This window comes from Chelonia mydas, chromosome 21 (assembly GCF_015237465.2).
Source record: "Chelonia mydas isolate rCheMyd1 chromosome 21, rCheMyd1.pri.v2, whole genome shotgun sequence".
Classification (NCBI taxonomy): Eukaryota; Metazoa; Chordata; order Testudines; family Cheloniidae; genus Chelonia; species Chelonia mydas.
This window is the reverse complement of record NC_051261.2, coordinates 3841753-3869118: the sequence shown is the minus strand read 5'-3', so window position 1 is coordinate 3869118 and position 27366 is coordinate 3841753. Positions and strand designations below refer to the sequence as shown.

Below are 27366 nucleotides of genomic sequence, written 5' to 3'. Positions count from 1 at the left end.
GGTTTGCTCTGCTGCTTCTATGGCTCCATTTGCTTTTATGAATAGAAAAGGGACTAATCTACAAGGGGTTCTAATCTGAATCTACATTTCCCAACATGATCCAGTGTTTTGGTTCAGACTGTTCTCTAACCGGGTCACAGAGCTTTGATCCAGCTATAGATTAGGTTTGGGCTCAAGGCTTAATCCAGGCTAGGACATGGGGGTTGAGTGACATCCAAATCTTGTAAGCTGCTTCAGCTTTATTATTGCTATTTACTACGTGTTTGCAGTAGGGCCATAACATGCTAAGCACTTTCCAGACATACGAGAAGGTATGGTCACTAGTCTGAGGACCTCACAGTTTAAGAACTCAGACAAGTAGACGGAGGTCAGGGAAAGAGAACAGTAAAAACTGTTTCTTATACAAATCCACTACAATCGCTATAGGCAGCAAAGCAGGGATGAAAAAGTGGACTGGGTGTGTTGAGAGAAGTCTAATTAGTCAGAGAGCCACACAGAAGAAGGTACAGAGGCAATTCTGTGAGAAACCAACAAACAGGAGAAAGTGGGAACGTTGGTTGACTAGAGGTGGGGACAACAAGGGAGATTTGGACCACAAGTCCAGAATCTCCTTGAAAAGTGGAAGCCAGGTCATTGTGAGATTACTGCCATCCTGAGCCACACAGGAAACAGATCTGGTGGGGGGAAAGATCCCTTTAAGCTTTGCAACTGAATTGGACCCAAAATCACCACCGTGGGTTTGGGGCTGGGGGAATCCTCTCACCAAAACTGAGTGCGAGGCTCTACTTTTCTGGGGCTGGTCAAAATTTTCTATCAAAAAGACTTTTCAGTGGCAAGTGGCTTTTCTGTCAAAATGGAAATTTCCACAGGACCTATCTATTTTCATCAATGTTTTTCAGGTTTTCACTAAAAAATGAAAACCAAAAACATAAAACCAAAACTTTTTTTTGATAAATACCTGACGAATGTAAAAGAAAAATTTTGACCAAAACAAAACAAAACTTGTTTTCATAAACATTTTTTTTAAACAGGGGAAAAACCTGCAAATATTTTCCAACTAGCACTAAATCTCTACAAAGGCAAAAAGTCCAGAAGCTTTCAAATTAGCACTGGACATTTATGCTCTGTTTATTCTCAACAGTCCATACCCTTACTTTCTTGTTATCCTTTTTCAACAAAAAACTATCTGAAGTGTTAATTCACCTTAATTTATACCATGGAACATTAATGAATGAATGAACAGAATTGCTCAACCACACTGAGCAAAACAACACTAACCTCATGGGCTTCCTTAAGGTAGCAAAGATTAGATCAGTAAAAGACACTTCCTATGGTGTAATTAACAGTTTCAGAGCAAAGGAATAGCTGTTTTGGCTTGAAGGAGCTCTGGTAGAAAACTGTGGGAACTCCTAAATTTCCCCAGATTGCCTCATATGGCATTTCCTTAATCTGCCCTATAAAATGGTTTGTGGTATGAAATGTGAGCATAAAGACCCATGAGGTACTCAAGTTCTCTATCACTAGTATCAAGTATCAGGGGGTAGCCGTGTTAGTCTGTATCCATAAAACCAACAAGGAGTCCGGTGGCACCTTAAAGACTAACAGATTTATTTGAGCATAAGCTTTCGTGGGTAAAAACCTCACTTCTTCAGATGCACGGAGTGAAAGTTCACTATCACTAGTGGATATTCACTGAAGCTGTCCCAATAGGTGGCGCTGTGTGTGCACACACGCACACTAAGGGCACCTAAAACTTGAGCCCTACTATTTTCTAGACAAAAGCTCTACTAAATTATCCCTGTCCAGGTGGGTAGGAGATACAATGAGCTGGGAGTTGCCTGCCACTCTTTGCAGGTCTTACAAACAAAAGTGTCACTGAATCAGATGCTTCAATCTTAAAAAGGTATTTAACACAGATCGGTGCCTAACTCCCATTTGAAAATACCACTTGGCCCCTAGATGCTTTTAAAAATCTGGCCCTTAATTCCCAAAACACCCCTGAACACAAGGAAAATTGAGGTCTGGATTGCAATCTAGTTTTAAACTCCAAGAGTGTCCTTTCTCTGTTACAATGGGTCAAGGGCCTGAGGGCCCTTAAACCCTGAGGAAGTTTGGAGCTTTGTTTGCTTGAGCCCCTGTCTTTAGCTAGAGGACAAGGACCCTGGTTCCTGACAAAATAAGAGCCAGCCCAAGAATTATGTGAAGGTCAAAAAGAAGGTTCAGCCCACTTTATTTTCCATTTTTACTGGCTCCCTGACTCTAGCAAGAACTGGCAGAAAAAAAAATACTGAAATGCTGCAAGCAACATTGTTCTCTTAGAATTTCAAACCCTGTTTGATCAGACTCAAGGGTTTCCAGCAGCTAAGGTAAATTCCTGAACCATACAGAACTTCTGAGCCTAGCCCATTGCTACTTATAAACCACAGATACTTCTGTTAATGCTCTACCCCTTTGCTGCCCCCCACAAAAGGATGTTAGGGAAACTAGGAATCAGCTATCAAAACATAAATCACAAGCTCTTACTTTAATATCTCAAAGCCCTGGCTGGTTTCATGCTTTTTCTTTTCTCCATACACATGCAGGCTTCCTTGTTAAACAGTGTTAGCCAAATATGTCACAGGTGCAGCCCCAATGACTTGAATGGAGTTGAATTTAGTCCTGCTGAGTTTACATCTTGTGCACCTGCTTAGCAGTAGCCAAGCACAACCCTATTGTAGCAACACTGATTTCAACAGGATGAATTTGGCTCAGTGGGTTTATGTCTTTGTACTTGCTGTCTCTGCTTCTCCCCTTGTTAAGTATGCAGAATACAAGGAAGCTTTTGGAACAAAGAGCCATTCATTCACTGGGTGACTTCATTACTCTGCTAGATGTCTTTACTGGATTTCACTTGATTCTCGGCACTCCTAATTTAATAGAATACTTCACCAACTTAACCTTTTAAAAGGGGGGTTTATCAATAGTGTGGTACACAGACTTTCACGTTTCTTGGGGGGGGGGGGGAAGAGAAGAGATGGGAGGGAAAGAAAATTAAATTACTTTGCTTAGTGCTCTTAATTGTCTGGAATAATTACCTCCAGTCAATTCTCAAACAAGAGCTTTCCAGAGAACTGAGTATTATAGTTGGGGTAAAGAAAAAGGAATTGAGTCCAAAAAACCCAATTTTGTAACTTATTTAGAAATACCTAATTAACCCTCTGAGTGAAGAATCCAATCAAAGCTTCTCCATTAGATTAATTATTAAAAGCCATTAAAGAGGGAAAAGCTTGTGCGTGCTGACTAATGTGCCACAAAGAGCTGTACATGTTTATGTCTCCAAAGCACCGTTCTGACATAGAACTGAACAGGCTAAATAGGTAAAAGAGAACTGGAGGGGAAAATATTATTAAATTAATTATTATTATTATAACAAACTGAAAAAGGTGACTCAGGCCTAAATTCACAAGCGGTACTTATATACCTAACTGCCATTTTATTCCCCAAGCCTAATATTTAGGCTTTCCTAGCATTCACAAAGGGGACTTAAACATTGCAATACTGAGTGTCACAACACCTACCTTCTAGGTGCCTAGAAAATCACAGGAACAACACTACTATCCAGAGAGCCATGTTCCAGGCCTAGGCTCTCTGTATGATGAATGGGGAGACATAGACGCCTAGCAACGCTAGCCACCTAAGCTAGCCAATGGGAGACACTAGCTATAGGAGAGGTTGCTAAGCCCTGTCCCTCTCTTAGTGATAGGCTGACTGCAGGGAGGCCCCTAGTTCTGTTTTAGCCATCCACAAATAGAAGCTCATCTGCTGGAGTCAGGTATCCTAGGTGCATAAGCCACTTAAGGGAATGAGTTAGGTCCCGCCCCACTCCATGAAAAACAGCTGGAGGAGGAGCCCCTCTTATAACTTTAAGCCCAATGGTTGAACCGCTTGTCTGCAGTGCTGGGAGATTCAGGTTCAATTCCTCCCTTTCATTGGTGAGGAGAAAGAATTTCAACAAGGGTGAGTACATTAACTATGGAGCTCTGGCTTAGTCTCATGTGGGACTCCTACAGTCTCTCCTGTTGAAAGTGTTCCTCCGTGGCTGTATAATGAAAGAGCTGTGGGACTGGACCCTGGGTCTCCCAGCCCCAAGATGGGGGCTCAAACTTCTAGACTGCAAAGTCATTCTCAGATGCTCTCTTTCCTCCCTGACCCAACAGAGGTGGGACCAGGCCTCCCATTTCCTATGCAAGCGCTCTAACCGCTGGGCTATAAGGTATTCTGGAGGGGTATTTCTCAGTCTCTTCTGTTGAAGCTGCCCCCCTATGGACAATTAATTAACTATTACTTGGGAAGGTGGACAGGAACCCAAACCTTCCACTTTTCATGTGAGTGCCCTCGTCATAGGATGACCAGACATTTTCAATATTATGGGGAAGGCCCTAATACTAGGGGCTTTGTCTTATATATGCAACCAGACTCTCCCCTGTCCCCACAAACAAAAAGTGTCCCAGTTTTTCACACTTGCTATCTCGTCACCCTACCTAACCACCCAGCTATAAGGTCAATCTCACACACTCTCTGGACCAGGGACTATTTAAGTATTTATGTAAAGTAGAAAAGTTGCACTGAAATCCCCTTACGAATCTAGCCTCAGTTACTAGCCAATCCCCCTAACCCAGAGGTTTTGTTCCCTTTATTGTTAAGATGGAATACAGTCATGCTCAGAACTGAATAAAAAGTAGAAGGTGGGTAGAACTTCACTAGATACTTTAGGTGGAATGGCTAAAAGACACCCTGTTCAGAATAGGTGAAAGTGGCAGTGCAGGCTTATAGCTGATGGCACAGGTGATCCATGTTGAGTCAATTTAGGGAGGAATAAAAGGACTCCTGCTAATTAAGAAGGAATTCACCTGCACACATTTTCTTTCTGGGGAAGGCCTTCCTGTTTAGTGCTCATGATAGTGTATAGTAAAAAGTTTGATCTGTTTCTGCTGCTTTAGTCTTAGTTATTGTAAGTCAGATATATTAGAAATATATAATGCCAAATACTGGAAAAGGTGTCCTTTTTTTTTTGTTTGTTTCATCTGAAGTGTTTGTAAAATGTAGACTTTTAGTAGCACAACCTCTTCCCTTAGCACAGCTCTGCCTTGCCCTAGGCCTTCCATGGATGGCATAAAGCTGAGGAGAACACTTCTTCTATTTTCAAGTCATAATATATTTAACAAGAACAACACTTTCCAAACATTTAATAGGGCCATGCACAATGGGGTGTACTAAATGTGATGCAAATTAATGTTTCTTATTTGGTACCTATGAGTTAAAGCCAAAACCTAACTGAATCTGGATAGCTCAGTCATAATAAGTGAGAGCTCACCCAGATTCACAGCTGGGTTTGAAAAGGGAGCTAATCATGAAAGCAACATTTTAAATCAGGAAGGAGCCAGGAGAAAATACAGGTTTGTTAGGGTAGGCCTAGCCAAGTGTCTGAACAGCTACAAGCATGTGTATCGTCCCCATACAAATAAATGGGAATCTGAAAGGGCAAAGCAGGAAGTGAAGAGATGAGTGAGAATTTAAAATGAAAGTTAATTGAACTTTATTTTCCATTTGCACAAGCGCGTGTGTTTGACAGCTGACATGTGGAAGCTCCACAGGGGCTCAGTGTTTCAGAGTAAAAAACGGTCACTATGTGCAAACTGCTTTTCCAACTAAAAACTGAGTCCCAGAAAAGTACCATGAGAGGCAGACTGACTTGTTACTCAAAATCATTTCTGGGTGTCTTGCTCAAATTAACAAGAGCAACTCAAGGTTCTTGTTTAGTTCAGGAAGAATTTTATTTTACCTTGACTTTAGTCTGAACAAAAAGCCTAGGTCTGAACACCCACAAGCTGCAGGGAACTTGTAATGTGAGGAAAATTTACCACAACATTCCCTTCATGCACAGAGTATGCATCCTTTCCTAGTTCCCATGAGTTGTCATTTTCCACTCGTTAGTGGGAAGGAGTGTTGCCTAGCAGTTAGACTCTGGACCAGAAGTCAAGCCTTCAGGCTTCCTCTGTGAGTTGCTTTGTGATAGCAGTCAAGTCCCTTCCCCTCTTTGTTGTTGTTTTTCCCTCCTGTAAAACAGGATAATAACTAATTCACAGAGATGTCAGTTAACGTTTCAGATTCCTTGAGGAAGGTGCTACAGAAGTGCAGAATAGCAGCAGTATAATATAACTACTGCTAAGTACCAGTAGTCTGCCTCAATTGCACTTTGCCAAGGATATTTATTGTTACTCTCTCACTGCCCAACACACACTTACTTTCTTACTTACTCACTCATGAAGATGCTTGTGCAGAGCTCTGAGCCTAACTTCTTAGCCTCCCAGGTAGTCATAAAGCTTAAATGCAGGACACTTGCTTTAAGGCTCAGTCAAAACAAACAAAATGCTAAAAATAAATTGGCATCCCATCTGTTGCTGGGAAAGGATCATTCAGGAGAAGGAATGAAAGGTCGGTAATAAACACCTAGAAATTCTGTGGCTTGAGAAAAGGAGTCTGTTTTTTTCTTTTTCTTTTTCTGTCACATGGTGGAAAAGGCTTTTTCCTAAGAGAGCGTTCTTGATGGTGTGGGATGGCAAAGAATGAATCTTGAAACAAAAATAATTTACAAATGAGCTATAGCAGATAAACGTGGTGTTGTTTGAATATTCAAATATTCGTGGGAGTCTGATCTGAATGCCTTGCAAGCCAGACTAGCCGTTATATAGGCAGAGGGACTGTATCGGGGGGCATAGCTGGTGCCATGGATCAACCATATCCCCATGGCAAAATGAGAACCTCCACCCTTTCTTCTTCTCTTTTCTGACGGTAGTAACAGTTCTAAGGCGAAGTGTTGGCCCGGAGGCGGGGGGTGGGGGGGTTACATATTTTGTAACCAGAGGCGGATCTACAGTGAAACACAGTGCCCTGGCACGGGCCTCCCCAGCTACAGGGGACCCCGGGCCGGGCAGCCCAGCACCCGCCGCGGGGGAGAGCAGGGAGCGAGCCGCGCTGGAGGCGCCGCATGCGGTGCGCTGTCCCGGGCGGTGAGCCGGGCTCCGGCTGCTGCTGGCGGCCAGGTGAGGGGCCGGCTGGGGGCGCCGGGCAGCGCAGGTGCGGCCCCCGGGAAAAGGCCAGGGGCAGGGAGCGGCAGCGGCGGGGCAGGGACGCATCCGCCAGCCAGCCAGGTAAGGTGACCCAGCGGCCGGGACTGCCCCCGCTCCCATGCCCTGCCCCCTACACAGACACACACCCCAGTCCCCTGCCCTGAGCCGCCCCCTGCCCTCACTCCTGCACCCCCAAACAACCCCAGCCCTGACTCTGCACCCCCCCACGCACCCTAGCCCCCTGACCTCCCTGACTCCTGCAACCCCCCATCCCCACCCCTGCCCTGAGCACCAAACAGGAGCTTCTGCACCCCCCATCCCCACCTGCACCCCTCGCACCAAACAGAAGCTGCCCCAGGTAAGCGCTCCACACCCCAAACCTCTGCCCCAGCCCTGAGTCGGCTCCTGCATCCTAACTCCTGGCCAGACCCTGCACCCCAACCCCCTGCCCACTCCCGCACCCTAACTCCCTCCTAGACCCTACACCCCAATCCTGAGCCCCCTCCAGCACCCCTAACTCCTGGCCAGACCCTGCACCCCAACCCCTACCCACTCCTGCACCCTAACTCCCTCCTAGACCCCACACCCCAACCCTGAGCCCCCTCCCACACCCTAACTCCTCGCCAGACCCCACACCCCAATGGGTTTTTTAAAGTTTTTTTTATTAAGCGTTCTTATCCAAAGCACTTTACAATCGTCCGCTAACGGTACAAACAATATTTGGAAAGATCATTAAGAGGTCTGCCTTGACCCTTAGCAATTTTCAAGTGGTCTCTGGGGAAAAAAAAGTTCGACTACAAAAACAATCGAGGTACCTCACTTTATTTTCATTTACTTCCTATTACTTATAGGAGGAGGATGAAGGAAAAAAGAATGAAAAACGGGGATGGGGGAGATCAGAGAGAATGTTCTTTTTCTTGGCTGGGTTCCTGGGGGGGAGGGGGTGGGCAGAAAATGAAGCTGTGCACAGGGCCCCACTAACTCTAAATCCGCCACTGTTTGTAACTCAACAAAATTTTTATGGAGTCTAATGTAAAAGATTGCTCCGGAAATTATACAGTACCTGTGGAAGTTCGATTTATATGGAGAATAAGTAGTGCGCAATGTCAAGAATCTGGTTAGAGTTTCACTAGATTTCAGGCAAAAGTAACCCGCTGGCACCTGCCAGATGTCTCTGCTTATGTTGCATCTGAAATAAGAAAACTAAAGAAGAGTAATTAATTTAGGGCCAGCTAAAAGGTGCTAGCCTGATAATAGTGGAGATTAATGCACTGACATGCAGCCACTTCTCAAGTGAAATACAGTAACTATTTAGCAAAGCACAACAACATTACACACTGGTTTGGGACAGGAAGTGAAGAATACCAGGGTATGCCTACACAGCAACTAGACACCCGTAGCTGGCCTGGGCCAGCTAACTCAGGCTTGTGGGGCTTGGGTTTGGGCTGCGGGGCTATTTAATTGTGGTGTAGACTTCCAACTTGGGCTGGAGCCTGGGCTGTAGGACCCTCTGAAGTGGGAGGGTCCCAAAGCTCCAGCTGCAGCCTGAGCTTGGAAGTCTACACCGCGCTGAAACAGCCACAGGTTTGTCTTGTCTGTGTAGACACATCCATAACTGGAGAAGACCGTTTTGGTAGGCAGAAGATAATTACCTGAGTCAGTGCCCTGGCCAAACTCCAACTAATGGTGCCACAAATACGCCTGTTCTTTTAACTAATATACAGTATCAATAAATCTTTCAAAGATGATATGTCACCTGAAGGATGTTGCCTTCAGAAACGTAGTGCTCCTTAACACCTTGCAAGGTTCCAGATCTAGTAGTGAATCAGAGGAAAGAATACCATCTAGTGTACACAGAGCACTTCCTTTTGCATTTAAACATTCCTTTAAAGGTCTTTGATTCAACTATTGACCTAGTCTGATCCTGCTTAATTTATTTAAGAGCTTAGGGTCTGAGCCAAACCTCACTGAAATTAAAGAGAATCTTTCCATCTACTGCAAATGGGGTTTTGTATCCGGCCCGAACACTGATCACAGCAGAAGCTGTCATTTGATATAACATTATAATACAGCAATAACCACAAAGCATACCGCAATTCTAGTCACTTTGACATCCTAGACAGCCTGAACTCCATCCCATTAGAGCACTTTGATTAGTGATATGCCATTTCATGTGTCATTCCCTTAACAAGAACATATTAAAAACCATCTTTCATATCAATGAATTTTATAATCTGATGTACACTACTTCTAGCAAGGTTAACTAATCATAGTGCTAAGAGAAAATATTCTTCTGCATAAATGATGCATCTGCCCAAGTTTGTATGTTAAGTATGACTAATGCCTTATCCAATCTCAGCTTTTTGAAGAATGGGCAAATTATATGTAATAAATAATGAGCTCTTTATTTATTAGAATCTAAATTTCTACAACTCACTGCAGATGATGAGGAAGAATATTTGGCAATAATTTAAGCAGAGGTGATGAAAGAGGTACTGTTGGATGAAAAGACTCAACTCAATAAAACATAAATTTATTTTATGAGAAAAAAAATAAATAGGAAGCACTAGAGCCAGAGGATAAACTAGTAATGTGATAGGGAAAGAGATTTCAGTCTCGTGAGAGACGTGGAAATTTCATTTGCAGAAGTCTCTAAAGGTTCATCTGTAGGAGCTGATCCTCATTTGCTCACCCAGTAGGTAGCCTGCCATCTTCCTTGTCAATGTGAAATATGCCTGAATGTTGTTTGTTTGGATTATTATACTGGCAGTGGGTTTTTTGCTTTGTGGGTTGTGGATTTTTTTAAAAAATATAGAACAAGGATAGACAAGTAATTTGAAATGAGAAACTCCCAAGTAAAAGTAGAGTCTGACATTTCAGTGTGTTGTGTTTGTCATTCTGTTCTTGACTATTCACGATTGTATATTGAAATAAAATGTGAATGTTACACTAAATATCCTCTCTAAAATTCATTAGTTCATATCAAGTTAACCCTTCAGAGGCCTTCCCTTTCCATTCTATACTATCTTTGCCCAACAAACCCAACCAGAGTCTTCTGCTTTATCAAGCCCTGAATCCCATACCTATCTCCAGTTACAATAATCTTTGAGTCTCTATCAAGGTTTATTTTTACAATATACTCCAAAAGGAGAGGACTGAGTCATAAAAATAAATAAATGGGTTGGAGTGGTGCAAAATGTTCACATTAAAACCACATGCGACTCACTTGCACAAACACTCCGACCCAGGTTGTCAAGGTTCATGAACCTTACCATTAAAATTGGCTAAAGGTTGTTTGAACCTAAGTCAGGTTAAGGTTTGGATCAGACTCAGGCAAAATTTTTACTTCTGCATGATTTTAGAACAAATCTGAGTAAGAGATTGTGGTTTCAGCCTTGTTTTGCTTTTAGCTGTGTGAGTAGGAGGAACCTGTTGCAACTTGTGGAACTCAAAACACAGAAATTGACTTTAATATTACAGGAAAAAAATATACTAAATTTTTCACTATGTTCTGAGAACACTTTTTATATTGAGAGTATTTGCAGTGAATAGGGTATATCTCTGGCTTTTTATTATTCCGTCCACAAGGATCAGAATCCTAAGCAACTTCTTGGCTATAAATAATACACCCGCTTCTGATTTTTCTCCCTTGAAGGTGGCATCACAGACGGTCCCCCTCTTTCTGTACCTTGCACCGTGATAAGGAGGATCGGCATATATTGCCTCTCTTCCCCAATGCCAGCCTTCTCAGAATGGACACTTGAAAGCGATTCCTATACTTTTGCAATATAAATAATAAACTGATTTTATTCTGGGTGGAATTCAGTGGCAAGAAATGACTCCAATAATAAATCAGAATAAGGCAGAATTTGGCATCTCAGCACTGATGTGCAGCTTTTATGAGGAAGGAGGTGACCCTCTTAGGAAACCTATCCGTATAAATCTCAACTACTCAGAAGTTATAGCACTTGGCAATGCTGTTAGCAGGCCTTGTTGAAATTCAGGCCTTGATCATAAAAAGTTGCAGGAAAGAGGATGGATTTATCAACTTTCGTGAACCACCCTAACTCTTGGTTTTTTATTTTCATACTTGTAAATTAAATTAAAGGCGGTGTAATTCGCTTACTGCTAGCCTTGCCAAAAGAAAGTTCTGGTACTCCTCAGGATGCTGGGGAGTGGAAAACTGGTTCTGAAATATCTCCATGCCCACTTCATCAGTGGGAGCATCTGCTTAGTTTTAGAACTAAACCTCAAGCTGCCTTTGTACACTTGATTGGTAAACTGAGTGAGTTCCAGATTCTAAAAGCATTGCTCTTGCACCTATTGCATGTAGCATGTGAGCTTTGTGTCCTCTGCTACTGCCCTCTAGATTCAGAATTGTTCAGCTGTGTGTCACAGGGATTCTCCTTCAGCACAGGACCAAGGGCTCTGTGCTTTTAGCACCAGGAGGAGAGGATTCGCTGCCAATCTGCAGCCCCATTTGCCCACGGTTTGTGCAGCAAAGTGACAATGGAAAAGTTCTAGATAGTCCATGGATTTGTTAGACTGATGTGAAAATGGAACTGAAATCTTGTGAGTGCCGCATGATCCTGACAGTTAAACTGCATCTAAATAGATGTCATGTATTGGCTCGTGGGGGTGGTGGAGTACTATTATCCTCTAACTGATCAGCTGTGTGTCAGAAGCTTTATACTACTGAAAGCTAATGGAGATTCTCCCTTGAGCTCAAGTGGGAGGATCCTCTGCTGTTAGAAAAGCAGGACAATCTGTACTCGGCGTTGCTGAGTTCACAGGCAACACCAGATACGACCATTACGTTCTTAAGTGGATCTTGTCTGTTACAGCGTCTTTAGCCACAATGAAAAGCAACTTACCACCAGTGTCCTCCTTTAACTATTCTAAATAACAGCTGAAATCCATCATTTAAATGAACTATTTTTCCATTGTACTGCAATGCTCTTGTGCATTGTGGTTTATAGTCTCTAGCCAACAACACTAAGTTCTGATGTTTCACTTCCCTGTGTATAGAAATCCCAGTGACATTCAGCACCTGCTTTTATCATTTCTCCTGTCCACATTCAGTTGTTCTATCCATATTTTCTAAGCTGCTTGCAAAGCCTGCGTTTTCAAAGGGAAAAATATTTAAGATGTCAGTCTCCATTATCCTCTTACACAATGTAATTTAAGGGACTGTCAGGTCACCTTAACGTGTACAGTTATCTGTCTTGTATGTTGTCAAATTTTATAGGAAGGAAGCTTATTGCAGGAAAGTAAGAAGTGTTGATTTAAGGATGCTATAAGTAACTGTATAGTTTGTCTAAAGCTGACTCACTGCTCTTAAGGATAACATTCTATTTAAACAGTATGGTGAAAAGATAATTTAAACAGACTGGGATGTACTCCTTAAGCTCTAGCAGATGTATTAACTGTCAGCAAGTATAATATAACAATCCCCAAATAGTTAGAGAAGAGAGATTCTGAATTATTACTTACATCTATCAATAACTATGGATGCATGCAGTATTGATGTAGCCATGTTGGTCCCAGGATACAGTACTAGATATTAGAGATACTACAGAGGCAAGGTTGGTGACCAACGGAAGTTGGTCCAATAAAAGATATTACCTCACCCACCTTCTCTCTCTAATAACTATGGAGACAGAGGATTATCTGAGCCCCAAAACTGCCCAATGAATTATTGTGTAAGATGCTACCTTGGAAAATATTCCTATATGTCTATGTTCTTGGCTCACCTGGGAGCCAAATAAAGTGAAGGACTCACAAGAGCTGATGGTCAACTAGATGCAGCGGTAATGTTCCCAGAGCTTTAAGTCCAGGGTACTAAAGTCCAGTTTGTAATTACAGGCAAAACTGTGTTTCATCAGCAGTCTCACATGCAGACTGATGGACTCTGTAGTTGCTTATGAAATATTTCGTTATGTATCTTCTAGTTTTCAGCAAGCCACTGAAAAACAAACTCATCAGGTGAGTTGTCTCACCACCTATTGGGATGTTTTGACTACTTGTACTGAATGATAGAAGTCTCCCAGAGCTGATATAAAACCGATAACTTGTTTACTTGTGATCACTAAACAAAAAAGCTTAAAAAAAACCAAAGCCCTTTCCCTGATCTCACAAGTGTTAATGGTTTTAATCCCTGGGTCCTGCCAAAATTTCAAGTTGGCTAAATATTTTCTACCTGCTTTTAAATTCCTTGTACAGTTTAGGAAAAGATGTGAAGAATAACTTAAAAGTTAAACTACTTTGTAGTGCTGCAGTGCATTCTTAAGCAGCTTCTGTGACCTGCCCCAGAGGTGGCTGCATTTCAGAAGCAAGCAAGGTGTTTGTCATGTTAGCATATGTGATGCATCAAGGGACTTTAGGCTCCCTTGGAATGTAGGAGGCCATATACATTGGCTTGGGAGAATTAAATTTTTATTTAAATTTTTATAATTTAGTTGGATAATCTTGATTAGATAAAAATTGGAAAAAAGTTTAAAAATTTAAATTTTCACAGTTGCTGGAAATTATGGGGTGGGATCAGACAATAGAGGGGGTAGGGTAATTATTTAATGACAGTAGATGTTGAGATTCAAAAAATTAAAGCTTTATAATTGTCAAAATACAAAAATTGTCGCCATTGCATGTCAAAATATACCAAGTAAATATTCTTAAACCAAGTATAATTTCACAAGCAGCATTTTTCTTACTTTTACCGATCTGTAAATTTCAGTAATTATCAATGGAAATATGTTTGTCATGAAATTATGTTTACCAGCATTTACTGATTAAAAATCTCATCCTTCCAAGACTACATATAAAGGTAAAAATAGTTATAATTGCAACATAAGGTGTAGTTTTTTAATTAACCACTAGAACAATTTATCCAGGGTCGTGGTGGGTTCTCCATCACTGGCAATTTTTAAATCAATATTCGATGGGTTTTTTATAAAAGATATGTTCTAGTTCAAAAGGAATTATGTTGGAGACATTCTGTGGTCTATATTATACTGGAGGTCAGATTGCTGATCTGTAACTTTCCTGCTGAATTGTAGAACAAGCTGACAGAACTAGTCTCTGGACTGAAATATTCTTCTGTGTAAACGCCATATTCAAAGGCATGTGTGGATTAGACTCTAATATTTAATATTTCTCAGAATAAACTCCTTTCAGAATGACAACTGGGTTGAAATTTCTCATGTGTCCATGTGGGGGAGCAACAGACCAAGCAATCTCACCAGTAGGAAGGTCATGGGTATGCCAAACTGCTAAGAAATCATCACACTACTGACTGGATTTGATAGATGAATGTAGCTTGCAATTGGATTCAGAGCCACTTCACAAGCTTTGCGGACATCTGTTTTAAGAATTAATTAATCCTACACCCATTGAAAGAATCTGAGAAAAATCATAGGGAAAGATGTGCAACACTGTGTGTGTTTAGACTTGAACCAAGACTAAAGTTATTTACTTTTCAACAGCCTGTAGCTTTGTCCAGGTAATAGAATGCATTGTTAGCCAAATACAGATTTGTGTCGGTATTTTTATCTTTGGCTTTCTGACTCAGTTTGTATTCTGTTGTCGGGGGTTCATCCAACTGTAGCTCAGTCAGTTTTCCTTTTGCTACTCTTTGCTTTTATCTACAGCTTTGCCTACACTTGACCTTATAATGGTGTGTGGGTTTTGTTTTTTTAATTTCCCACCATTGCAGCTCACAAATATGTAAATATCCCACAAACAGGATCATCCTCCCAACACTCCTGTGTATGACAGAAGCATTATCAGCATCCCAATTTGTGAAATCTCAGAGTAAATGTCTTGCAGAGCTGGGAACAGAATCTGCCTCACCTGAATCGGAGTCCAATACCATAACCATCAGACCAGTCTTGTTCTCTCTCGCTAATGGTTCACATTTTTAATCTTGTATCTGAACGTCTCTTATTAATATCTCCCTCTTGGGTAAGGGATAACAAGAATAATTTCATTCGGTCATGTTACTCTTGCCAACCAGAGCCTGTCCATTTGTTAGCAGCCAGAACATTATAACAGCCTCTTGCAATGAGCATAGCAGTAGCAAGTATAATAATCATTGTTAGACTAGCCATGACAACAATGAAAATTCCGCATGTTGACAGAGGCCAGTACAGTTTGCAGCCCAAACCATGTGTCCTTCAGAGTAAATGCTGTGGGTACAGCCATATGATCAGCTGCACATTGTTAACCCCTAATTCCCATCATCCTGATTGAGCTTGCAAAACCCAAATACAGCAGCACACGTTCTTGAGTGAATTCGCTGCCACAATCGATCTGGAGCCGTCATGGAAAAGTTCTAACGGTCTCCAGTGTAATTCCTGCTTGTTTCTTAATCAACACCCTGCTACTCCCAGTGGGAGACTCTGTGGCCACAGTTCAACATAAATACTGGAAAACAGCTGTACCTTCCCCCCACCCCTTCTTTTCTTGAACGTACTTTGGCAGAAAGGTAAAAAAGGATTTGCATAGGATCAGGCGTAGCCTATTACGTCTCTGTTGTGCTAGCAATTTTATCAGTTGCTTATTCTTATTGGTCCCCTTTTATGTTGTCTTATTTGGAGCTGTTTTCAGAGTAGCAGCCGTATTAGTCTGTATTCACAAAAAGAAAAGGAGTACTTGTGGCACCTTAGAGGCTAATAAATTTATTTGAGCATAAGCTTTCGTGAGCTACAGCTCACTTCATCGGATGCATTCAGTGGAAAATACAGTGGGGAGATTTATGTACACAGAGAACATGAAACAATGGGTGTTACCATACACACTGTAACAAGAGTGTTCTCCAACTGGTTTTTGAATGCCAACTGTGTCCACATATCTATTCAGGGGACACCATCATAGGGCCTAATCACATCAGCCACACTGTCAGAGGCTTGTTCACCTGCACATCTACCAATGTGATATATGCCATCATGTGCCAGTAATGCCCCTCTGCCATGTACATTGGCCAAACTGGACAGTCTCTATGTACAAGAATAATAAATGGACACAAATCAGATGTCAAGAATTATAACATTCAAAAACCAGTCAGAGAACACTTCAGTCTCTTTGGTCACTCAATTACAGACCTAAAAAGTGGCAAATTCGTCAATAAAAATCTTCAAAAACAGACTCCAACAAGAGACTGCTGAATTGGAATTAATTTGCAAACTGGATACGATTAACTTAGGCTTGAATAAAGCCTGGGAGCGGATGGGTCATTACACAAAGTAAAACTATATTTCCCTATGTTTATTAGCCCCCCTCTGCCCCCTGTTCCTCAGACGTTCTTGTCAACTGCTGGAAATGGCCCACCTTGATTGTCACTACAAAAGGTTCCTCCCCCTCCCCCGCTCTCCTGCTGGTAATAGCTCACCATACATACTGTAATGAGAGTGATCAGGTAAGGTGAGCTAACACCCATTGTTTCATGTTCTCTGTGTGTATATATATCTCCCCACTGTATTTTCCACTGCATGCATCCGATGAAGTGAGCTGTAGCTCACGAAAGCTTATGCTCAGATAAATTTGTTAGTCTCTAAGGTGCCACAAGTACTCCTTTCCTCTTTATTTGGAGCTGATGTTACAGGGATATTTGTTTTCAGGGAAGCCCTTGAAATTTAAGATGCCCTGTGTAATAAGTATCTGACGTACAGTGCTAACAAGAAATTGAGAGGGCCTGATTCGCGACTGCCTTGCACCTTGTGTTGTCATTTACACCAGTTCAATGTGCTACCAAATCTGAATGCTACCTTAAAAATCCACTCTCCCTCCACTTTCCATTGGTATAAAGATGCAGGGAAATAGTGAGTTGGGGTCTGAAAACTCATTTCCTGGCTCCAGCCACATGATCTGGGCCAGGGCTCTAAAGACTAAGTCATCTGTTGCATACGTAACCCTTCTGCCCATCAGAGTTGGCAGCAACAAGGGCCGGGTTCAATATCTAGGGGATCCATTCCAATAACACAATGCAAACCGGTTCGAGCCCCCACCCAGTGACCTGGGACAAATATATATCACCCCCGCTGGGCGCCTCCAAGAGGCAATACTTCCCCTCTCGCAAGCACATAGTCAGAGTGTAGCAAAAAGCCTTTTAATAACAGAGAAACAATGTGGCATTATGTTGGGGAAACGGCACTAACAGGATTCATAACACAACCCATGAGCAAAAAAACCCATCCCAAGCAAATTGGGGCATGCCCCTTTCCCTTTGGTTCTTGAGTCCAGCAACCCCAAATCACCCAAAGTCCAATGACCCAAAAGTCTCTGTCCCTGGCCAGGGCAGCCCCAGAGTTCGAAAGTTTATCTGCCGAGCTTTACCTCCCACCCTGGGTGGAGATGGGACGGGGGTAAGAGGCACCTTACATGATCTGAAGCTGACCGCCCCACAGCTCCATAGGCCTTCGCTCCACTCCGCCAGCCGTCCCACGAACTCCTCCGCTCCGCGGCCCACAAGCAGCTCCTGCCGTCCCACGAACTGCTCCACCAGCCGGTCCACAAACTGCTCTGCGTCCCACCAGCAGCTCCCGCCATCCTACGAACTGCTCCACCAGCCTGTCCATAAGGCACTCCAGCCATCCCACAAACTGCTCCACAATATAGCTTCAGGCTCCCCCACTACTTAACACAATACTCAGTGATTTCAGCTCTTAGTCAGTTCAGCTCTTTGGTGAATTCAGCTTGTAGTAGGGGAGCCTCAGTGCTGGTGCACTATTAGCCCAAAGTGAGCTCAGCAGCCTGTAACTAGACTTCTAATTAAATCAAAATTAGCTCTGATATTCCACAGTGGAGAGAGAAGGAAGTGCAATTAGCATGTAAGGGCCTCACCAAGGGACCCATGCCACCAAGTATTAATACTTGTCTCCAGCCTCTCTCAATTCACAGTTTTGAAACCCATGACCCTTGCCTAGCGAGTGCTACTTAGTTGATGGTGAGTCCCTCCATCATAACAAAAGGCCAAGTACAGTTCCAAGCACAGTTCCCATAATCAGGGTAATAACAATTTATTCTTCCTGCCCCAATAACAGAGACACTGGGGATCCCACAGCAGCCAAAGTGACCATTTGGGCAGCTATGGCCTCAGTCTAGGCGGGGTGGGTGTGCCTATGCAAATGAGATCGGCCCCTGAAGTTTTTTTCCACAACTTGCCACACCTCACCACCAGATGTCAGGGTGGAGCTCATCCTGACACTGCTTACACATACAGCCACCACTAACGTTACATACAAGTTTTTGTGTTTTCTGAAGTTTTAAAGTGAGATATTGTAGAAAGAAACTACTGATTCACTGCTCTATCTAAAACTTCATGAAGTGAGAAGAACCGGTCACCCTAAGGAAACAATGAAAAGTTGCAGGTGAGGATGGGGTTGTTTTGGTTTTTAAGGGTTTTTATTATTTAAAACTTTTGTCAATGGAGCATGCAGCATCTAGCAGGATAAATTTGTTCTGAATCTGCAAAGGAAAAAAAGAGAATATCCTGAGAGGCAGATACCAAGTCCTCCTGCTGACAGAGCATCCAGTCATGTATAAGGCCACAACATAATTCACAACAGTCTCTTGACCAGACAATAGTAGTTTGCACTTCAGTGCAACCTTTCCTACAGGGATCCCAAAATGTCTGATTGTTAGGTTTTGCATCATCTATGTGTTATCCCTTTTTTAAAAAAAATCAGATAGGAGAAGTGACTCTCCCAATGTTGCATTCAGTAGCAGAGTCAGGAATATAACTCAAATCCTAACTGTTTCTGACGTTTCAATAAATTGCAAAAACCGGTACTGTGTCTGAATGCTAGTATTGTAACCATAATGTTGAGAGGTATCATCTTGCTGGTGTCAATGTGATAAGGGCAGAGTTCAGTTTCAAATAGTGGGTTGGAGGGTCGCTCTCCCGTGGGGAAGGAGAAGAAATAAATAGGCTTGGTGACATTGAAATATGGCTGTCAGGTAATTTCTGTCTTCAAAGGCATATGCAGTCTCTTCACAGGGGCTGATCTACATGCTGCATTTAGCAAAATGTCTGCAGATTCCCCTTAAACCACTCTTCCTTTTGTTAACTAGGCACTAATCCATATAATTGTTAGTGGTGGTTTGAATGAATGCAAGTTGACGGGTGACTCTTTCATATAAATGTATTACAATTGTAGGCTCTTGTGTATTGCTGTGTGTGCTCTGTATTACAGTGTTAGGTTTGGAATGTGTTCTCATCCCTAGAGGGGGAAGAACATATAAATTATCCCAATCTCAGCCGATCACATATTCCAGACTCCTGAGCTATTTAAAATTCCTAATTTTCAAAAAGTGAGGGATTAAAACCTTTCAATTGACACCGAGTTTATACACTGTCCTTTTGTAGACGGATATTAGCCTCAAATTAGCCCCTTCAGACCTATTATGTAGCCTATGAGTTGAAGTTTACTAAATCATGCATTTTTGTTTCAAGAAACCTGCACAGCTTTGACCCTTGCCCATAACATGGAGGTGGCTACATGGACCCTTTTAGGTCTTTTCCATCTCTAATTTTTAGGATTCCAGTGCCACTACTTACTGATGGTGCTCCAATCCATCAATGTACATTATAAACAGATTGCACTTGATACAGTGTTATATTTTATATAGTCTGGATAACTCTCCAGAAGACACATTCTAGCAAACCAGGAGGTTTTGGTAAGTGAGGTTGACAAGTAAAATATTTATTTAATATGTGCCTGTTTTGACTTGCCATTGCCTTTGCCTCCGTGATAAAATGTAAAGTGATTCTCAGTGAGAAAGAAGGGAGACACGTAATGATAAAAAGGTTGCTATGTTGTGTGTACGGTATGCAGGTATATTTAATGAATATGTTCAAAGTGAGCATAATGGCAGTTCACCTCGACCATGGATTGGAAACTGAAATAGACACTGGTCTAAATTTTTACATAAGTTTTCAGACTTAAACTTTAATCCTGCATCAAAAAGATCCCCCCCCCCCGAGCAGGAAGAGAGTGGTGGAGGGAATCGTACCTCAGAGCAGCATTGGTGGTACAATGCCTTCTCTGGCTACTGCTGGGGTGATGCAACTCCTAGACCGCCAGTTGCTCAGGGTTGTGCCTAAAGGTACAATCTACCCCCAAATGTTTTGGATTCTGCCCCCACTGGCTTTCTGGAGCTCATGCAACAGTTCCTCTGTCTGGCCCTCCTGCTTGGACTTTCATATACAGCTAGTGAGAGAGCTGCCAAGACCCATGTTTCAGGTAGCTTACATGAGCCTCTGTTAGGAATACAGCATTGACTGACCTGAATTGTCCTTGCCTGTGGGTTGACATCATTTATGTCTTCCTGTTCACTGAGATGCTTCCCCCAGCTCTGCTGCTCTCCAAGGCAGTGGGGGAGCTTTCATGAAGAAAGTTAAAGAAGTAACTTTTTAAGCTCCTCATTCTTCACTTCTTACCCTAGTGCAGACAACATTCAGACTTCATGAGCTTCTCCCTCCCCAGATGCACAACATCAAGTTCTGATTTATTATGGAGCCATAATTAGCCCCTGGAGAAGGCATCTACTTAAACCTCCATAATTAGTACTTAATTTCTCTAAAGCTAGTGAAAGGCCCTTTTAGGTTCCTAATTGGCTGCTACTTCCTGTTAGCATTCACTTTGAGCACCAATTACCAACTTGGGAAGTAAGTTACTTTCACAGGAGTAATGCAGTGGTTGGGGATGTGAGCAGCTTATCAACCCAGAAGTGGGATGGTATGGTATCTTGGACTGCTGGTCAAATATGTTTCACCCATGTTGCAGCTTCAGAATGTAAACTAAATCTGTTGCCAGGTCTCACTCGAGTTGGAACAGTCTAGGCACAAACCCACACCAGCTGTGTTTAGGGTGCAGGGCACCCTCTGAGTACTGTAAGCTCCATGTGGCAGGCATTTGTATCATGCCAGTGCCATTTTTAATGACGTCCCTGGCTAGGCCCATAGGTGGGGCCTCCAGATGTAATATCATGAGCCTTTCCCATTTGAGGTGAAGGACCAGGCCCAGAGGTAGGAGCAGACCCATGAACCTCTGAATACTAATGGAGTGAGGCACTGAGGGGGCCGTACTGATCCTCAGGCCTCCGTCTTGTCTTGCCAAGTTGTCCCCCCATAACATGGCTCTCAGCACAAAGTTATGGTCCTGTCTCCCATCTACTAGCCTCAGAGAAGACACATACAAGAGATGGTTGACAACTACCAATTACTATCCATAGGAAATCTTGAGTATTTGGGTTTTTTTTAAAAAATGTCCTGCAAAAAATGTATTTTGTAAGAAACTGAGATGTATCAACATTTTTACTGCAAAAAGATTGACCAAACTGGGGGAGGGGAAAAAGTTGTGATCAGCTCTAACGGTTATCATTGGACATGCAGCCATCCGAGGAGACACAGCCTTTGGCTTTCCATTTATACCAACAAATAGGAAGATGCAGTGATAACTGACAAGCTTAAAAATATTTTTTTTTAATTCAAAATTGACACGAACATGTATAATGCTCACCCATTTCTGTCTCTGTTGGGTCACTGACCAGGTGAAAGTTAATGGTTCCTTATGGCACTTCTTTTTAAAATACTCAAAAATCCTGAGACCTAACTGACATTCCCTGTGACTGTAGAGAACACTACCTGATTAGCTACATAATCTCTATGCCCCACACCTTTAACACCCTACTTTATAAAGCACTTTGATATGCCTGGAGCTTTAAAGGTACTAGAGAAAAACAAACTTTCCCATATTCAGTATCCCTAGTGTTTCAGGGCAGATGGTGGTATGGATTTCTGATGGATGCAAATGCACACACTGAAAACTATTTTGGCATATTGCACAAGAGTTTGAACATGTGAATGAATGTTAGAATTTCTCCAGCAAGGATCATTTTGAATAATTCTAAATTAAATATTCTCATTGAACAGCTTGGAGACTTTCATCAAGCTTCAGTGAATCTTAAATGCACTGATTCATGTTACAAAGGTATTTTGCAAAAAACAGACCAACAACTGTGCAAGCTTTGACTGTTCTTTACAGACAAAATGTCTCTTGCATGTAAGGGCATGCTCCAGGAAGATGGGCCTCTCTGTGAAAACAGACTTGCATCAGAAGAGACTCTGTCTAGATTTATTTAGAGACCTAATTAAGCTCTAGAGTAAATGTACCATTGAACAGCTTAATTAGCAGTATGTTTATTAGGAGCTAATTACATAATCCCTTAGCATTTTTGAAAATTAATGATTGCCACTTAGCTCAGAGAATCTAATTGACCGAGGTTAAGGAGAACAGGCAAAATCTGCTGCAGAGTCCTTTTGCTAATAGAGTTAATCATTTACTGTTACTTTCGTTGTACAAACAGGGACCTGGAAAGTGCTGCTTATCCCAGCAGAAATTCACAGTTGCATCCCACATATACACAGAGGTGTCCCCGGGAAGGAAAAATGTCCTCCAATTCATACCATATGGAAGCAATGGACAAACCCATACAGATCAAGTAACTTTCTCCTCGCTTTCATCATTTTGAGTCTGCACACTGAAGAATAAAGCCTTTGTGCCACAGCACCTTCTCACCTAGGAATCCAAAGGCCACATCAGAAGATTTAAACATGGATCTCCCATAAGACAACACAATGCATTAATGCTGAGACACTATGGGTATGAACAGCTGTGATGTAAGAATGAAAGTAATGCCTAATTTTCCTATTAATTCTTCCAAAGCATAATCTGTTTTTAATCCCTAAAATGGAACCTAAGAGTCTGGACTAAGTCTCAAGGTGGTTTGAATTATTTTTGTGTGTAACATCAAAAGCCACAGGAAGATTCGTTTTTAGGTGCTGTCCCTTCTAATTCTAACACCACTTCTCCTGCTAGCCCTTTGACTAACATCTATTAGCAGTTTAAACAAGATTTCCATGCCCGTGATGGCTTGCAGAATCTCCTTTTGTATTCCTGCTGAAGAACATGGTGTCATTCAGTCTCCTCCCTGTTCTGTACTATGTTCTATGGTTTCACGCCGTACATGAGGGGGAATCTTGAAATGTCCATACCTCTGATTCTCACCACGCCAGTCTATGCTGGTGCACAGAATTGTGATTATATGAATAAGCAAGAGCACAAAGGCATGGAATCAAAAGTAGCTATGTAAAGACTAAGAGACCTTTGGATCTATTGCTATAACTCCCAAACGCTACATCTCTCCAATATGCCTGGGCTTTTGCCAGTATGCTGAAGATTTACATGTGGCGTTTGATGCTTTCATATTATAACTTAGACTGTCTGACTGTATTTATGATGTTTCAAGAAGAGCAGACTTCTGCAATCCCGTGCTGGGCATCCCACAGCCCATGCATGTCTAGTAGAACGTATGGGATTAATCTCAGGCACGTCGACTCCCAGCTGAATTACATGCCAGTAGCGGGTGGGAAAGTATAAAGAGAAATCTGTCTGGTTCCAGCTTCAGTCTCACTGCTTAAACTCATGAGAAGGAAGGAACAAGGCTGCAACAAGAAGTCTCGAATCATTTCCTAGAGACCCAGGTATTGTAGAACAATTTTAAATATTGCCTTTTTCATTTGAACATGGTGCTTGACTGGTAACTGTTGCCCCGGCTTTGTTTTCAGTGTCTATTTTCCCCTTAGTGGTCTATTTTAATTTAAAGGGCATTGACCATTTTGAATGATATTTTTACATAGGGAATATTTTATTGGCTTATTCTTATTAAAAAAAAAAAAAAATTAGTGCCTGATCATGCTTGGGTGGTAAGTACCCTCAGTTCTCACTGACTTTAACACAAGGTGAGAAAATTCAAGCACTTTTTGAATGGGCCTTTAAAAGCAGACCTAAGATAAGAAAATATATCCATATCCACTTTCTTGTGGGAGGGCAATAATTCCTTTCACCAAAGATAAGCAAACCAGGTCTGCACTTCTTAGAAGTTCAAAAACAGATCCAGCAATTAAGAGATGTGTGTTCATCTTTCCAATAATGGTAAAATAACTGCTCTGTCTCACTATTTCTTTACCAATAATCTGTAAAGTGCACTTTGGTGGAAAGGAACCTGGGCTCTGAAGGTAAAGCAATGCCAAAGATTAAATATCAATAATCGGACCCAGTCATCTGGTGACAGCTCCCCCTACCCCCTTGTAATTATAAAATATTACTTTGTTAATGTAGTGGGAGTCTCCAGATAAGAAGGTCCTAAATATATCTTCTTTATGGAGAAACAGGAAGCATTAGAAGTATTCCTGGACATAAAGAACACCACCGCTGGCATATGGTTTTTATGAGGTGCTCCGTACATTCATCTGTGTGCTGCAAGGTACCTGCTTCTAAATAGCCAGTGACCCAAACACACAAGGGGTGTGTGTATGAAAACTTTTGAAGTATTTTTCAAATGCTATTTTTTACTTTTTTGCAATCTGTTGAATTAACTGAAAATCACTGTTACAAAATCTGTTGCCCCTGGGGATCTGAACACCCTCAGCAGATGGTGTGCTATCTCTGCTATAGTTGCTCCATCTCCGGAATTAACCTTTCCTAAATTGACGTTGCTGGAGATGTATTAAAATAGCGCATTTCATGCTGAAACTGGACTGGGAGCATTGTTCCAATCTGGGGATTTTTGTTTTTCTGACTTACAGTTTTTTATGTCTCAGTGAAACTGAACAGAAAGCAGGCTTTCATTGCAATGATTTTAACGGAGAGTGCATTCTTCTCCATATCTGCTCTGGAACTTTTTACCTTACTTGTCAGGCACTATATCTTAATCCATAAATACTATCAATTTCAGACACTGTCTTACACTTTTTTAGATTTTGCAGAATCTAATTGATCACCCACTTCTGAAAATGTTTTGTTATGGAGAGAAGGCTTACATGGATGCAAAATCTTTGGCAGCTGTACAAACAAACTTGCTATCGGCTTGAATGAAAACACTCCTTTGTGCAGAAATTCTTGTCCGCATGATTCAGCATGGTCTGGAGGAATGAGCGAAAGTGTCGGAGTGGGAAGGTTTCCCTGCCTCTATCCCAGACCCACTTTATAGTTATGGACAAGTCATTTCAGCCCTCTGCTTCAATTCCCCATATGTAAGATAAGGACAATAATATTTACCTGCCTCTTTTAGGGGTGTTATGTGAATTTAGCTTGTAAAGTGCTATATAAATGCTACTTATTGATAATTACATCAGCTAATTCAGTGCATAAACACTGTACTGATTAGCACTCTGTAAAGACCTACATATAGATAGTGTTATTTTTTGCTGGTCACAATACCAACACCTATTCACTAAGAAAAAGCCTCAGACACCAACAATTTGCACATGGCTGTTCAAGAACCTATCAAAGGAGCACAAGTTTGTGACTAAGCTTTGTATGTTTGCTTTTGCAGGATGGTCCTTAGTGCTCTTTCCCTCACAACTTTGACACGGCTAGTGATACCTGAGCCCATTATTGGATGAGGATCTTTAAGAAGGTCAAAATCTGTCCTAACTCTCTGTATGTAATGACACTTCTGAAGATCAGAATCAGGGTTTGAATCCAGAACCTTCAGTACCACAATGCAAGCTTTTAACACCCAAGCTAAAGGACAGGTTTCAGTGGTAGCCGTGTTAGTCTCTAAGGTGCCACAAGGACTCCTCGTTTTTTGTTGGTTTTTTTGCTGAGCTAAAGGAGTAACTTCACTAACTGGTAGCATTAATAGGTTGTTTTCTTATATTGGACCAAATGTTAGAGGGCGTTAAAGGCACACACTTTGCAAGTACATTATATGACTTGAAATTCCCCAGTTTCTAATGTACATACCATTTCTTATGCACAATGTCCTTGCTTTGCAGAATATACAGATCCAGTTACCCTCATCCATTTCCAGGATCAGTTATGGGAGCCTGGTTCATCTTTGACATGGTTGGCTTCATTTTATTGGACATGGTGGGGATCCCAGGGAACCTAGTCATCCTCTATGCCTTCACCCACATGTTAATGTGCCACAGAAAAGTCACACCCTCTGAAATTATCCTGAGCAAGCTCGCACTTTCCAACCTCCTGGTTATCCTGACTCAGGGGATCCCCATCACCCTCAAAACCTTTAGGCTTCAGAACATGTACAATGACCTGGTCTGCAAAATTACCGTCCATATTTACTGTGTGGGCAGAGCCATGACCATTTGCATCACCTCCCTGCTGGGCTGTTTCCAATGTCTCCTCATTGTCCCATCTCCTTGCAAATGGTTGCGCTTGAGAGAGAATCTGCTGAAAAATCTCTCCTCAGTTATGATTTCCTTATGGTGCTTCAATCTTTTTGTGTGCAGCACCCACCTGACTTATTCCTCCTCCCAGGCTGTTGCAAACTCCTCCATCAAAAGCCACACAGTGATGTACAACTTCTGCTCTGTGGTGTTCCCCAGCCGCCTTTTGTACTTAGGAAACGGGGCAGTGTCCATCATTCGGGACTTGTTCTTCCTGGGAATCATGACTCTTTCCAGCTGCTACCTTCTCTCCATGTTTTATCAGCACAGGAAGCAGGCAAAACATCTGCTGGGGCTGCACACAAAGCATGCAGAGATCCAGGCAGCCAAAGCCGTGGTGGCCCTGTTAATTATGTACCTTCTCTGTTTTGGACTGGACACCCTCTTCTGGATCTATACCCTCTGTGCGTACCCGGTCTCACTGAGGCTCATTGATGCACGGAAGTTCCTTGATTCCTGCTACTCAGCCATCAGCCCACTGGTGATTATCCTGACCAACAAGAAGGTACAGACAGGTTTGAAATGTGCAACCAGGAGGAGACCATTATCAGGTGCAGAAAGTATCTCAAAGTACATCCAATGAGAAACAAATGGGCCAGGTAGCAACTTTCAGGCTTAAGGCTTATTCAGCTTTGTTTTTAATATTGCAAGTGTGTGTGTGTGTGTGTGTGTGTGTGCGCACACAGAGCAATTTATACATCAAGTATCTCAGAACAACAAAACAAAAAACAACAAAAGTAAATTCTCCATGAGACAGAGTGAAAACACAGGGTAAAAAAAAAATCTTGTATTTGACTGTACACCCAGGCAATAACAAGAGAGGAAGGATGGTCTTGTGATTAAAGCACAACTTGGGGAAACCTGGTTTGATTCCTACCTTAGCCATAGACTTCCAGTGTGAGTAGAGAAAGAAACTAGTTTCCTTCCATCTAAATAAGTACCGAAGTTTCACTAAATATGTTCAGTAAAAACTGGGGTACATTTTCTGAAATAGTCAAATTGGAAAGG

General features: G+C 42.1%; 1 protein-coding gene and 1 long non-coding RNA gene across 2 annotated transcripts in view; one reads left to right on the top strand and one right to left on the bottom strand.

Annotated features, from left to right (window-relative positions):
• LOC122463511 overlaps nucleotides 1-3839 on the bottom strand; it is a 23723-nt gene extending 19884 nt beyond the window's left edge. The window contains exon 1 of the long non-coding RNA XR_006286958.1: nucleotides 3558-3839. This is a non-coding gene — a long non-coding RNA (uncharacterized LOC122463511). The remainder of the gene's footprint in view (nucleotides 1-3557) is intronic.
• On the top strand, nucleotides 3768-27366 carry LOC102934399 (olfactory receptor class A-like protein 1). The gene is made up of 3 exons (XM_007059608.4): nucleotides 3768-3996; nucleotides 22473-23649; nucleotides 25948-27366. Exon 3 carries the CDS (start codon nucleotides 25991-25993, stop codon nucleotides 26939-26941), a length of 951 nt encoding a protein of 316 aa, XP_007059670.3. The 5' UTR covers nucleotides 3768-3996; nucleotides 22473-23649; nucleotides 25948-25990; the 3' UTR covers nucleotides 26942-27366.

Bases quoted from the DNA above. Each gene is read 5' to 3' on its own strand.
- LOC102934399 (XM_007059608.4), top strand. From the start codon at position 25,991: ATGGGAGCCTGGTTCATCTTTGACATGGTTGGCTTCATTTTATTGGAC.